At 43.7% G+C, this 13,822-nt stretch overlaps 1 protein-coding gene across 4 annotated transcripts in view; it reads right to left on the bottom strand.

The window, feature by feature from the left end:
* Nucleotides 1-13,822, bottom strand: part of dagla (diacylglycerol lipase, alpha) — a 450,361-nt gene that overhangs the window by 130,922 nt on the left and 305,617 nt on the right. For 3 of the 4 annotated variants that reach the window (XM_068046193.1, XM_068046192.1, XM_068046194.1), the window contains one exon: nt 2,995-3,129. In XM_068046193.1, the coding sequence (XP_067902294.1) occupies nt 2,995-3,129 (135 nt within the window). Of the gene's footprint in view, nt 1-2,994; nt 3,130-6,303; nt 6,357-13,822 lie in introns of those variants that run through there. The other variant, XM_068046195.1, reaches the window with a different exon arrangement.

The raw sequence follows: 13,822 nt of genomic DNA, 5'->3' as shown, positions 1-13,822 counted from the left end.
TTCAACATGTAGGAATACTGATTCATCAGCTGAGGGAGGGTGGTAGGTGATAATCAGCAGAAGGTTTCGTTATCCACGTTTGGCCTGATGCCATGAGACTTTGCTGAGGTGGGATTTGAACTCGTGTATCCAGAGCATTAGTCCGAGCCTCGGGATGACTAGTAACATCACTACGCCACTGTTGCTTGCGGGCGCTTTGAAACACTAATTAAGTTAAAAAGCAGGAATCAATGTTGAGGACTCCCAGGGCCACTCCCTCCAGCCTGTATACCACTGCACCACCACCATTGGGGACAGGACATACCCAGGGATGGTGTTGGAGGAGTTTAGGACATTGTAAGGTATGATTCAGTGAGCATGACTATGTCAGACTGTTGTTTGACTAGTCTGTGAGACAGCTCTCCCAATTTTGGCACAAGTACCCAGATGTTAGTAAGGAGGACTTTGCAGGGTTGACTGGGCAGGGTTTGCCTGTCTTTCCGGTGCCCAGGTCGATACCGCGTGACCCGTCCAGTTTTATTCTTCTCAACTCTTCTGTAGCAGTTTGATACAATTCAATGGCTTGCTCAGTCATTTCAAAGGACAGTTATAGAAACATAGAAAATAGGAGCAGGAGTAGGCCATTCGACCCTTTGAGCCTGCTCCGCCATTCATTATGATCATGGCTGATTAGCCAACTCAGTAGCCTGTTCCCGCTTTCGTCCCATACCCTTTGATCCCTTTAGACCCAAGAGCTATATCTAACTCCTTCTTGAAAACATACAATGTTTTGGCCTCAACTGCTTTCTGTCATAGCGAATTCCACAGGCTCACCACTCTGTGGGTGAAGAGATTTCTCATCTCAGTCCTGAAAGGTTTACCCCATATCCTTACACTATAACTGCTGGTTCTGGATTCCCCCACCATCGGGAACATCCTTCCTGCATCTACCCTGTCAAGTCCTGTTAGAATTTTATAGATTTCTATGAGATCCCCCCTCACTCTTCTGAACTCCAGCGAATATAATCCTAACCAACTCAATCTCTCCTCATACGTCAGTCTCGCCATCCCAGGAATCAATCTGGTAAACCTTTGCTGCACTCCCTCTATAGCAAGAACATCCTTCCTCAGATAAGGAGACCAAAACTGCACACAATATTCCAGGTGTGGCCTTACCAAGGCCTTGTATAATTGCAGAAAGACATCCCTGCTCCTATACTCGAATCCTCTCACTATGAAGGCCAACACATCATTTGCCTTTTTTACTGCCTGCTGCACCTGCATGCTTACCTTCAGCGACTGCTGTACAAGAACACCCAGGTCTCGCTGCATATTCCCCTCTCTCAGTTTATAGCCGTTCAGATAATAATCTGCCGTCCTGTTTTGCTACCAAAGTGGATAACCTCACATTTATCCACATTATACTGCATCTGCCATGCATTAGCCCACTCACTCAACTTGACCAAATCATCCTGAAGCCTCTCTGCATCCTCCTCACAACTCACCCTCCCACCCAGTTCTGTGTCATCTGCAAACCTGGAGATATTACATTTAGTTCCCTCATCTAAATCATTAATGTATATTCTGAATAGCTGGGGTTCTAGCAGCGATCCCTGCGGTACCCCATTAGTCACTGCCTGCCATTCGAAAAAAGTCCCATTTATCCCTACTCTTTGCTTCCTGTCCACCAACCAATTTTCTATCCTTCGCAATACACTACCCCCAATCCCATGCTGTTTAATTTCACATGCTAATCTCTTATATGGGACTTTGTCGAAAGCCTTCTGAAAGCCCAAATAAATCACATCCACTGGTTCCCCTTCATCAACTCCAGTACTTGCATCCTCGAAGAATTCTAGTAGATTTGTCAAGCACGATTTCCCTTTCGTAAATCCATGCTGACTCTGCCCGAATCTACCACTGTTCTCTAAGTGCTCTGCTATAAAATCTTTGATAATGGACTCTAGAATTTTCCCCACTACCGACGTCAGGCTGACTGGTCTATAATTCCCTGCTTTCTCTCTACCTGCCTTTTTAAATAGTGGGGTTACATTAGCTACCCTCCAATCTGTAGGAACTGTTCCAGAGTCTACAGAATCTTGGAAGATGACCACCAATGCATCCACTATTTCTAGGGCCATTTCCTTAAGTCAACCACATTGCAGTGGGTCGAAAGTCACATGGAGGCCAGACCTGGTAAAGTCGACAGATTTCCTTTCCTAAAGGCCAGAAGGGTTTTTACGACAATTTGGTCGTTTCATGATAATCATTACTGCCACTAACATTTTATTCCAGATTTATTAATTAATTGAATTTAAATTCCACTAGTGCTGTGGTGGGATTTGAACCTGTGTCTCGACAGTATAAGTCCTGACCTCTGGATTACTTGTCCAGTAACATTATCACTACACCACCGTTCCTTAAGGACACTTTGAAACATTAATTCAGTTAAAAAGTAGAACAACGTGGTGTCTTATTGTGTAGGGAATATATGATGTTGATAGACTTAGGAATGTGAGTTATGAAAATAGAAAACAAAGAACTAAATTTTCAGCCTCCCCTAACTAATATTTTAGCAGGTCCAGGGTGGGTGGAGGCAGAAGCCCACTTGGGGATGCATTCCACCACACATCGCCTCCCTGCCATTTCCAGAGGCCAAATCTGTTGGGGCACATTTCAGCCGCCCGTAAGCAGATTGATGTAGGTTAACAATGTGCAAATGAAGAAAACACAGCCCAGAGGCCTGCCACAGCAAGTCTCTGTCTACAGACTGTCATGAAACCTCAGCAGAGGCCAGGGAGCCTACCTTCAGAACGTAAAAGACCCTAGTGTTAGAAAAATGGCCAGGGTCATGAAATCATCTCTGGGCAGAAAGAAGCCTTAAGAGTGTTGCACCCCGATCAACAGCAGGGCAGAAAATCTAGATCAAGCATTTTGTAAACACAGTCAACTGCCTAACCTCAAAGATCACAGAACCCACTGCCTACCCCAAATCTCTCAGAACCCATTTCCTACCTCATCCAAGACAGCAAATCGCTTGGCCCTCTGTCTCTGACGCAACAATACAAGGCCAGCAATGATGTCAGAGGGCACGATGTCCAAGTCTCGGAAGAACTCAGCAAAAAGAAAAGCAACTTCAGAATAGGCATCCTGTGAAAAGGAAACAAAGCTGATAATAGAAAAAGAAAAATCATGTTAATCAGTTAGATTATGCTAAAGGAACACTGCCTGTGCATTAAAATGTGCAGGATGCCTTATTTAGTCTGGGGAAGGAGAAACACTACACCTGGTGTAAGCCATTTTTATCACAATGACATCACTTTAATGGGATGTAATCATGTCTTTCAACAAAATTTATGTTGCTGTATTATGCATCTATGAGCAAAAGGAAAGCAAATAATTTGCTGAGCAGTTTTTCCACAAAAGCACTGCAAAGGAGGACACCACCTAGTCAGCTCTAATCACTCAAGGGAAGTAATCACTTCTCAACATCCTCAGATAGAAGAACTGCTTTCATCGTTTTAAAGTAAAAGTGACTCATTTCACTTAATAGATGTTTTCCAAAATGTGTATCCAGTTCTTCCTTCTATCTCTCCTCCTTTCCCTGAACTCCTTCCACACCGAATAAGAGTGCCAAAGTGACATTGTGAAACTGTTTCATGTGCCACCCTGGTCATACTGAGCTCTAAACTTTCAGCCTGGCGACTGAACCAAGGTAGATAGGTGCTTTGATGTTGAACAAGGCCCTGGTCAAGCTGTTGAACTTGGATCAAATGCAAAATTGCTGAAACTCACTAAGGCCAAGTGCCTGAAAGACTCATTTTTAGTGGGTCTTTAGAGCCATTTATCTTAGCAAATATTAGCAGTTTTACATTTGGCTTTTAGCCAGCTGCATGAGACCACCATATCAGGAACCTAGTGGCAGAAGTACAACAGCAATTTATCATCTTCTTCTTTGGCCTCCTTATCCCGAGAGACAATGGGTAAGCGCCTGGAGGTGGCCAGTGGTGTGTGGAGCAGCGCCTGGAGTGGCTATAAAGGCCAATTCTAGAGTGACAGGCTCTTCCACAGGTGCTGCAGAAAAATTTGTTTGTCGGGGCTGTTACACAGTTGGCTCTCTCCTTGCGCTTCTGTCTTTTTTCCTGCCAACTGCTAAGTCTCTTCGACTCGCCACACTTTAGCCCCGCCTTTATGGCTGCCCGCCAGTTCCGGCGATCGCTGGCAACTGACTCCCACGACTTGTGATCAATGTCACAGGACTTCATGTCGCGTTTGCAGACGTCTTTAAAGCGGAGACATGGACGGCCGGTGGGTCTGATACCAGTGGTGAGCTCGCTGTACAATGTGTCTTTGGGGATCCTGCCATCTTCCATGCGGCTCACATGGCCAAGCCGTCTCAAGTGCCATTGACTCAGTAGTGTGTATAAGCTGGGGATGTTGACCGCCTCGAGGACTTCTGTGTTGGAGACACGGTCCTGCCACCTGATGCCAAGTATTCTCCAGAGGCAGCGAAGATGGAATGAATTGAGACATTGCTCTTGGCTGACATACGTTGTCCAGGCCTCGCTGCCATAGAGCAAGGTACTGAGGACACAGGCTTGATACACTCGGACTTTTGTGTGCCGTGTCAGTGCGCCATTTTCCCACACTCTCTTGGCCAGTCTGGACATAGCAGTGGAAGCCTTTCCCATGCGCTTGTTGATTTCTGCATCTAGAGACAGGTTACTGGTGATAGTTGAGCCTAGGTAGGTGAATTCTTGAACCACTTCCAGAGTGTGGTCGCCGATATTGATGGATGGAGCATTTCTGACATCCTGTCCCATGATGTTCGTTTCCTTGAGGCTGATGGTTAGGCCAAATTCGTTGCAGGCAGCCGCAAACCTGTCGATGAGACTCTGCAGACACTCTTCAGTGTGAGATGTTAAAGCAGCATCGTCAGCAAAGAGGAGTTCCCTGATGAGGACTTTCCATACTTTGGTCTTCACTCTTAGACAGGCAAGGTTGAACAACCTGCCCCCTGTTCTTGTGTGGAGGAAAATTCCTTCTTCTGAAGACTTGAACGCATGTGAGAGCAGCAGGGAGAAGAAAATCCCAAACAGTGAGGGTGCGATAACACAGCCCTGTTTCACGCCACTCAGGCTAGGAAAGGGGTCTGATGAGGTGCCGCTATGCTGAATTGTGCCTTTCATATTGTCATGGAATGAGGTGATGATACTTGGTAGCTTTGGTGGACAGCCAATCTTTTCTAGTAGTCTGAAGAGACCACGTCTGCTGACTAGGTCAAAGGCTTTGGTGAGATCAATGAAAGCAATGTAGAGGGGCATCTGTTGTTCGCGGCATTTCTCCTGTATCTGACGAAGGGAGAACAGCATGTCAATGGTTCATCTCTCTGCACGAAAGCCACACTGTGCCTCAGGGTAGATGCACTCGGCCAGCTTCTGGAGCCTGTTTAAAGTGACTCAAGCAAAGACTTTCCCCACTATGCTGAGCAGGGAGATTCCACGGTAGTTGTTGCAATCACCGCGGTCACCTTTGTTTTTATAGAGGCAATTTATAGAAGGCCTAAAAACCTAAATACAAATTCAGGATTGCAAATCTCATTGGTGCATATACTGATAATTCATGACAGCTCACTTGCATAATTGCAAATAGTTCTAATGACGGACTTTCTTTGCTACTATGGATGTTGGAATATCGCTACCTTTATTGCGCGTGTGTGTTCATAAATACAAAACACGATATAAAACATTATATACATGTGCGCACACAAATAATGAGGCCTTAATTTATATCACATCCGAAAGACAGCACCTCCAACAGTGCAGCATTCCCTCAGTCCTGCTGGACTGTCAGCCTAGATTATGTTCTCAAGTTTGAAACCACAACCTTCTGAGTCAGAAGCAAAAATGTTACCATTGAACCAAGGCTGTCACCTGATAATGTTATTTTGTTGTCTAGCAAGAGTAAGCACATACAAATCTCACAGCTTATGAGCTGTGAAGAACAACAGAGAAAAACAGAAAAGGTGAGACGAAATAAAGGAAAGAGAGAAAAGAGAAAGACTAGGAAAACAAGGCACAAGTAATGAGGGAATCTATTAATACAGGTTATTTAGCTCAATCAGCTCATTTGACAGATGCAACTTGTCACTTTTAACTGTGTTTATGTTTTTCACTGTGAGGTATGTGGCTTGCATTGGTGTTGTCCATTTTGGCACATCAGTACCATACAATTTGAAAAACACATCAGACAATGCATTGGCGGAAAATACAAAAACAGATTCATTATAGAAAAGCCTGGGATAATACAAGTCAATTCTCATACCCGGAAAGTCTGAAAATTCAAGCTCTGGCATCTGTGTTGGGATTCGTGCATCTCACCAGCTGTGGGCACAATGCAAACAGGATGGCTACTGTTGGTAGTCTGCATACTCAGGTTTGAGAGAGGTGGTGCAATCTTGCTTACTGTGAATGCACTGCAATGTGGCTAATAGTCTGTTGTTACTGTCTACAGTTTGTAGATCTGGCCACAGGTGTATTTTTATCTGCCCACTTTAACCCTGTAATATTTGAACAGTCTCAAATTTAATAGGAGGCTAGGTTTTTTTCAAAGCTCCAATACTGTCAAATGGCATTGTTGTGACACACACACACAAACTCCTTTACATATTCTTTATAGTTTCAATTATTTTTTCTAGCAGTCACAAGTGATGTTGCCAGAAACCATGTTAATCACCACCTCTCCAGCAGCCTGCATCTAATTGGCTGTCTACTGTTTCCATGACAAAGACACAGCGACAGCTTCATTTTATTATACTCACAACAAATGCTATTTTGGGATTTTAATTGTAGGAATAGAAATCATTTGGAAAAGCACACCTGTTCCTGGGACAACTAACCAGAATGCAATCAACTCGTCCCAATTAATTTTACCTGTTTCTGTTGCAGTCACGTACAATTTTATAACATGGAAAAAATTTGCCTTTGCATGTCACAACACAGCATGAAGGTTACATAATTTGGCTCCTATTTTACCATGGTCTGAATAATATGATTTTCATCTATTCGGCTTGCTGAAAGGCAGCAATACATTCAGATTTATTTGCCAATTTTCTTTTCCCATCTCTTTGCCTGAAGGTCAACCATTGCATGACAGATTATCGTTACTGTTCTTACATTAAAGCAATTTTCAAATTTGTCAGGAGTAAACAATGGGTGCAAAGAGGGATTGGCACATGAAAATTTGACAGTGGCTAAGTGATGTCTAAATATAGAGACAAAAGCAAAATACTGCAGATGCTGGAAATCTGGAAAAAAAACAGAAAATGCTGGAAACACTCATGAATGGCAGCATTCCTACCCTCCACCCTAAAACAGATGTCGCTCCCTTTTGTTCTTTTACTGCCCCACCTTTCTCTGGCTCTGCAATTATTTTTAAATGCAGTTCCTTTCTAAAATCTCAGTTCTGATGAAAGGTCAGCGACCTGAAATGTTAACTCTCTCTCTCCAGAGATGCTACCTGCTGATTGTTTCTAGCATTTCTTGTTTTTATTTCTGAAGACAGCAAAATTACTGAATTATTTATTGGTCATTTTTCAAAAGTGCTCACAAAAGAAATGCCACAATTGAGGGTACAATTCAAAGGTAAATATAAACTGAAAATGTTTTACATCAAAAGAGAAGAATGGGGAGAAGAAAATAAAAATTGCCTCGGGCCACCGGTTCAAATTATTATACGGTGATGCCTGCTGGAAAATGTACATGATTGGATGCCATGTCGTGATAGAGTCGGGCTCACCCATGCCATTCATATCAAAAACCATTTTTCACTCATTGTCCAATCACATGAGGAATGATCATTTAACTGAGGTACCAAACAGAGACCTGTGACTCTAGATTGTAATCCAGAATAAAGGTGTGCTTTCAGAAAATGAAAGAAAGGTAGGACCTTGAAAGCATTAAGAGTACTAGGGAAGAACTTGTAATTATATAATGTCTTATCACTCTCTTGGAACATCCCAAAGAGTTTCACAACCAATGGATTATTTATGAAATGCAGTGATAGTTATGCGTCAAACAAGACACCCAATCTAAACTTAGCAAGGTCCCTAAAAGAGGAAACTATTGAATACATTTTTGGTATTGTTTCTTGAGGAAAGAATAGTGGCTAGAACTCTGGGAGAACTCCCTGTACTTATTGGTCAACTTGAGCTGGCTGACAGTGTCTTGGTGTAACACCTTGTCCAAAAAATTGGTTCTTCTGACAGTGCATTGCTCCCTCAATAATAACTGAAGTTGTTGAAGTGTACTGGACATTGCGTTGTTATTGAGTTAAGTATGCTAATCACGCTGCATACCTCATCACAGGAAGTGATGTAACACCATGGTGGTGGTGGGGCGGTGGGGGGGGGGGGGGGGGGGGGAGATGTACCAGAAGACATTACTGGCAGCGGACTGGTACGGAACCTGACGCCGGAAATGCTGGGTCCGATCTTTCCTGGCAGCAGCGAGGCTACGTGGCAGCCCCCCTGCCGCTGGGCGACGGGACCAGCCTTTGAATATGTAAATTTTAAAAATTGATACATTTAAATAAAATTGTCAGCGAACTTACCCGCTGCCCGGGATCTTCCGAGTGGCAGCCGGCACTCATGCACCTTCACTTCCCCATCCAGGAAAAGCTAGCAGCACCAAGCTGGGGTAGTGGGGTACTTAGGATTTTCAGTGTCATTTGGTGGGGAGGGGGCCAGTGGAAAAGGGGTCAATTGTGCATTAATAGTTTAGGGGAGGAGGCGAAGGGGTGACCTCTGCACTTCGAACAGTTTGTTGGGGTGGGGGGAGTGCGGGGGGGAAGGTCAAGTCTTAGATGCAAGTCTTTTTGGGGAAGGTCAGAGGGCAACTATTATCTCTAAGTGTTATGTGGCGGGAAGAGGTTATATTTTTTATTGCAGTGTACTGGGGGATACAGTTTTAAATAAAGCGGCAGGTCTGGCTACCCTTAAAAAATGGCGCCAGCGCACAGGCAGCTGATGCTGTTGCCATTGTCACAGAACCTGCCCCCACCTCATGATTGGGTGGAGGGGTGCAGCCCAACTGACATATTATCTTGAGCTGCCGTGTGATAGATTGCGACGGCATGGTGGCACAATCTCCTGCACATGCAGGCCGCCATTTTTTCACCCACTGCCGCTCCTGGCGGTGGGCGAATAAAATCCAGTCAACGTGTGTGGATCCCTTGTGTACAGGTTTGGAAGATGTAAACCATAGGAGTAAGACGTGTTTAATAAAGCTCCTGTTTCTTTTAACCCATCTGACTCTTCAGATGTTCTGGACTAGACTAACAGTAATCAGAATATTACATGGTGGCAGCGGTAAACTAGAATGATGGAAAAGTCTCTACCTTCACCAGAAAACTTCGAGAAAGTCGCAGGCCTAAATCAAGCTGAGGGATGACCGAAGTGGTATTGAAGATTTGCCAGGTATTGCACTGCGTCAGGTCTAGCTACGAAACCGAACCGTGAACAGGTCAGTATGCTCCTGTATGCGATAGGTGACTGTGTGGATGATATTCTCATTACGCAAAGTATTGACGAGGAGAAAAGTCACGTACGACAAAGTACTCAAAGCACTCAATGCATACTTTAATTTGAGAAAGAATATCGCTGAGCTCATCAAATTTAACAAACGCACTCAGTGTCAAGGGGAAAGTGTTGTTGCATTTAAAAACAACCGATACAAACTTGCAGAAGACGAAGAGTATGGCAGCTTGAAGGACGAGCTGATCAGGGATAGAATTGTTGTAGGAGTGTTTGATGATGCCTTGTCTGATCACTTGCAGTCAGTCACACTCTAGCAAAGGCAATCCAACTGAGCAGACAAGCAGAGGTCAGGAAACAGAATCGATCTGTGGTCCGAGGTGACAGGGAGAGGTCCCGTCGTGAAGGCAGCCAACTCAGTTGAGTGTGTTAGGCATATGAAAGGGAAAGATGGCGGTAAAAAGCAAGGGAGACAGGAGGTATCTAGCGGCAGCTCAGATTAAATTAACTGCAATAGCGTGGCCGAGAGAAACATAAGCGGGAAATCTCTCCCGTCAAAGAGACCAAATGCTGTCCATGTGGGAAGAGGGGCCACTTCCAGGTGGTGTGCCCTAGCAAAAAGCTGGTACAGAAAATACAAAAAGGGAAACTTTTGAAAATTGGAAAATCTACGAAGTGGAGGATATCCACGATGTTGAGATACGTTTTATGGGAGAGATTCAGGAACCAAGTGGGAGTTGCTGGAGCACAGAGATTCTTGTAGAGGGAAACAAGATACAATTTGAATTGGATACTGGAGTAACAGTTTTGGTTCTTTCCAATGCCAAACCATTCTTCAGCCATCAGGCAAGAAATTATACAGTCCAGGAGGCATAGAACTTAAAATACTTGGAGAACTGAAGGCAACCCTCCAATATTGGGAAAAAGCACCCACAGAAACACTATGCGATTCAAAATCAAAATTGTTCATTGTTGAGCAGGAAAGCTTGCACTGACTTGCATTTCATTTGCTGAGTGGAGAAACTGGAAAGCAGCGAAGATCAGCCCAGAAATTTTAGAGCCGAATTCCCAAAGCTGTTCACAGGACTAGGGAAGCTGAAGACAGCATACAATATAACTGCATTGCTAGAAACGAAGCCAGTCTGCCTGTTTACACCCAGAAAAGCTCCTCATCCACTCTTGCAAAAGGTAAATAAAGAAATCAACTGTGGTGAAGCAAGGAGTTATTTCACCTGTGACAGAGCCTACAAGATGGTGTTCAGGTATGGTCCCAGTACAAAAATCAAATGGATCTATTAGAATTTGTGTTGATCTTACACAGTTAAGCAAAGCAGTTGAACGCCAAGTCCGTTCAATGTCGTCTGTAGATAAGAACATAGCCAAATCGGGAAAGAGTTCAATCTTCATGAGCCTGAATGCAAATAGTACTTTTTGGGAACTATCCCTCGATGAAGAATCTAAGTTGCTCATAACCTTCATTACCCCATTTGGAAGATTTTGTTTTAACAGACTATCCTTTGGTATCACATCAGCGCCTGAAATCTTCCAGAGAGCAATGGCAAGCATCCTAGAAGGACTAGATGGAGTTGTATGTCATATGAATGATGTCCTGGTCCATGGATCCACTCAGACAGAACATGACACTAGAATGAGAGCAATGCTGCAACGCTCAGAGAAAGCAGGATTTATAATAACAAATGTGAGCTCTCATAGCTGATTGTCAAATTCCTTGGACATATTGTAGATGGATCTGGTGTAAGAGTTCATCCACAGAAGACAAGAGCAATCAAGGAATTTCCAGCTCCTAGGAATGTTAATAAGCTACAGAGATTTATGGGTATTGTTACAAACAGGTGAGAAAGGTGTCTAGGGGTCTTTTACTGTCTTCACCTACTCTTATTGTAACAGGGTTTAATTTTTAAACACATTGTGTTTTGAGCTCCCCCTTTCCAATTATAAGGCAAAGAAATGAGCACAACCAGGTTTTCTCAGGTTTAGAGAAGAAAAATGAAATTTATTAAACCTTACACTTGAACTCTAATTCGGTTAACGCCTACGGATACTCGCTGCGCCCCACGCTAGCATGCATACGCAATATGCACATGCAAATAGGGACGGAAAAGAGAAGAAAAATAAAATGGAGAGTTTTGAAGCAGTTTCTGAAGGGGGTTTCTTGTTACTGTTTCTGTGTTTCCAGCTCGCCATAGAGTCTCTGATTGTAGACAGCTCTTACTTTTCATTGGGGCCCAGTATTCTTCTTAAACCTTGTTCACGTAGGAGACTTTTCTCTCTTCGATTTCACGTGTCTCCAATGGGTCTCCCGTTCCGTGAGACAGAGATGGGAGCAGACAGGAGAGAGGTGATCTCAGTCAAGGAGCAAACAGCTTTCTGAGTTCAAAATTCTGTGGTCAGTTCAAATTCAAAAAACCAACAGCCAGCTAGTCATGTGACTAAACTGGTCTGACCACTTCTTCTGCATATTGGGGAAGTAAGGATTGGGTCCCTTGTTCCAACACTGTCTGCTAGCATGCAAATATCTTTCCCGTCAGGGGCTTGGAAATTCCTTGTGATAGGCCCTCTTTTCTTCCCAGCCACAATTTTAGGTTTTAATGTTCATGTGGCGAAATAATGTGTGCCTCAGTCATGGCAGGTGGGGGGCTTGACTGACAGTATGGTAAACCAAGTTGGAAAGTTTCTGCCCAACTTAGCTGTAGTCAATGAGCCACTACGCCAACTGTTAAGACAATGCATGCTGTTGGGAGGAAGTACAACAAAGATCTTTTGAGGAAATCAAACAAATGCTGACATCACCTGACGTGTTAGCTCACTATGACCCAGAGCTACCACTATCATTGCTGCAGATGCATCTTCTACAGGACTGGGAGCTGTACCGTTTCAGATACAAACGGATGGGAAGTGCAGACCAGTTGACTACGCATTCCATTCACTGACAGAAACTGAACAGAGATATGCAATGATAAAGAAGTATTAGGGGCTACATGGGCATGTGAAAAGTTTACAGATTATGTTACTGGTCTTCACTTCAAGATAGAGACATACCACAAACATTGGTAACTCAAATGCAAAGGAGTTAGCAAATGATGCCTCCACAAGTACAAAGATTCAGACTGAGGATGGTGAGGTTTGATGCAAAGACAGAATATGTTCCAGGAAAGCAGATCACAGCAAATGCTTTGTCTCATATCCCTGTTGCAAGACCTGAACAAAGTGATGTATCCCTTATTGAAGAGGTAGAAACTTTTGCATCAATAACCAGAACTCTACCAGCGACAACTCAGAGACTGAACAAAATCAGAGATGTACAGAAATCTGATGAAGAAAGTGTTCAAGTCAGGGAGTACTGTGTCATAGGATGGCCAGCATACATGCGACACAATCCAATTCTCTGACAGTACTATGAACAGAGAGGACATCTCAGTTCTGGTCACCACACTATAGGAAGGATATGATTGCACTGGAGAGGGTGCAGAGGAGATGCACCAGGATGTTGCCTAGGCTGGAGCATTTCAGCTACTAAGAGAGACTGGATAGGCTAGGGTTGTTTTCCTTAGAGCAGAGAAGGCTGAGGGAGGACCTGATTGAGGTATACAAAATTATGAAGGGCATGGATAAGATAGATAGGAAGAATTTTTTTCCATTAGCAGAGGGGTCAATAACCGGGGGCATAGATTTAAGGTAAGGGGCAGGAGGTTTAGAGGGGAATTGAGGAAAAATATTTTTACCCAGAGGGTGATTGGAATCTGGAACACACTGCCTAAAGGGGTGGTAGAGGCAGGAACCCTCGCAACATTTAAGAAGTATTTAGATGAGCACTTGAAACGCCATAGCATACAAGGCTACAGGCCAAGTGCTGGAAAATGGGATTAGAATAGATAGGTGCTTGATGGCCAGCACAGACACAATGGGCCGAAGGGCCTGTTTCTGTGCTGTATAACTCTATGACTCAGTGTAGTTGATAATTTACTCATCTATGATTGGAGATTGGTCATTCTGAGAGTTCTGAGACTAGACATACTACAAAGATTGCACCAAGGACATTTGGGCATCACAAAATGTTGAGCCAGAGCAAGAAATTCTGTTTGGTGGCCATGGCTCTCAAAATCATTAGAAGAGTTGATATCAAGATGTATTGCTAGTGCCATTCATTGACAGGAGAGAAGAGAACCAGTGATGTCATCTTCCTTTCCATCAAGACCATGGGAATGTCATAGGATGGATCTTTTCAAACACAGGTAAAATGTCCTTGATTGTAGTAGACTATTGGTTAAGATGGACAGAAGTCAAGCAACA

This window comes from Heterodontus francisci, chromosome 14, assembly GCF_036365525.1.
Source record: "Heterodontus francisci isolate sHetFra1 chromosome 14, sHetFra1.hap1, whole genome shotgun sequence".
Classification (NCBI taxonomy): domain Eukaryota; kingdom Metazoa; phylum Chordata; class Chondrichthyes; order Heterodontiformes; family Heterodontidae; genus Heterodontus; species Heterodontus francisci.
This window is presented reverse-complemented; position numbering and strand designations above follow the sequence as displayed.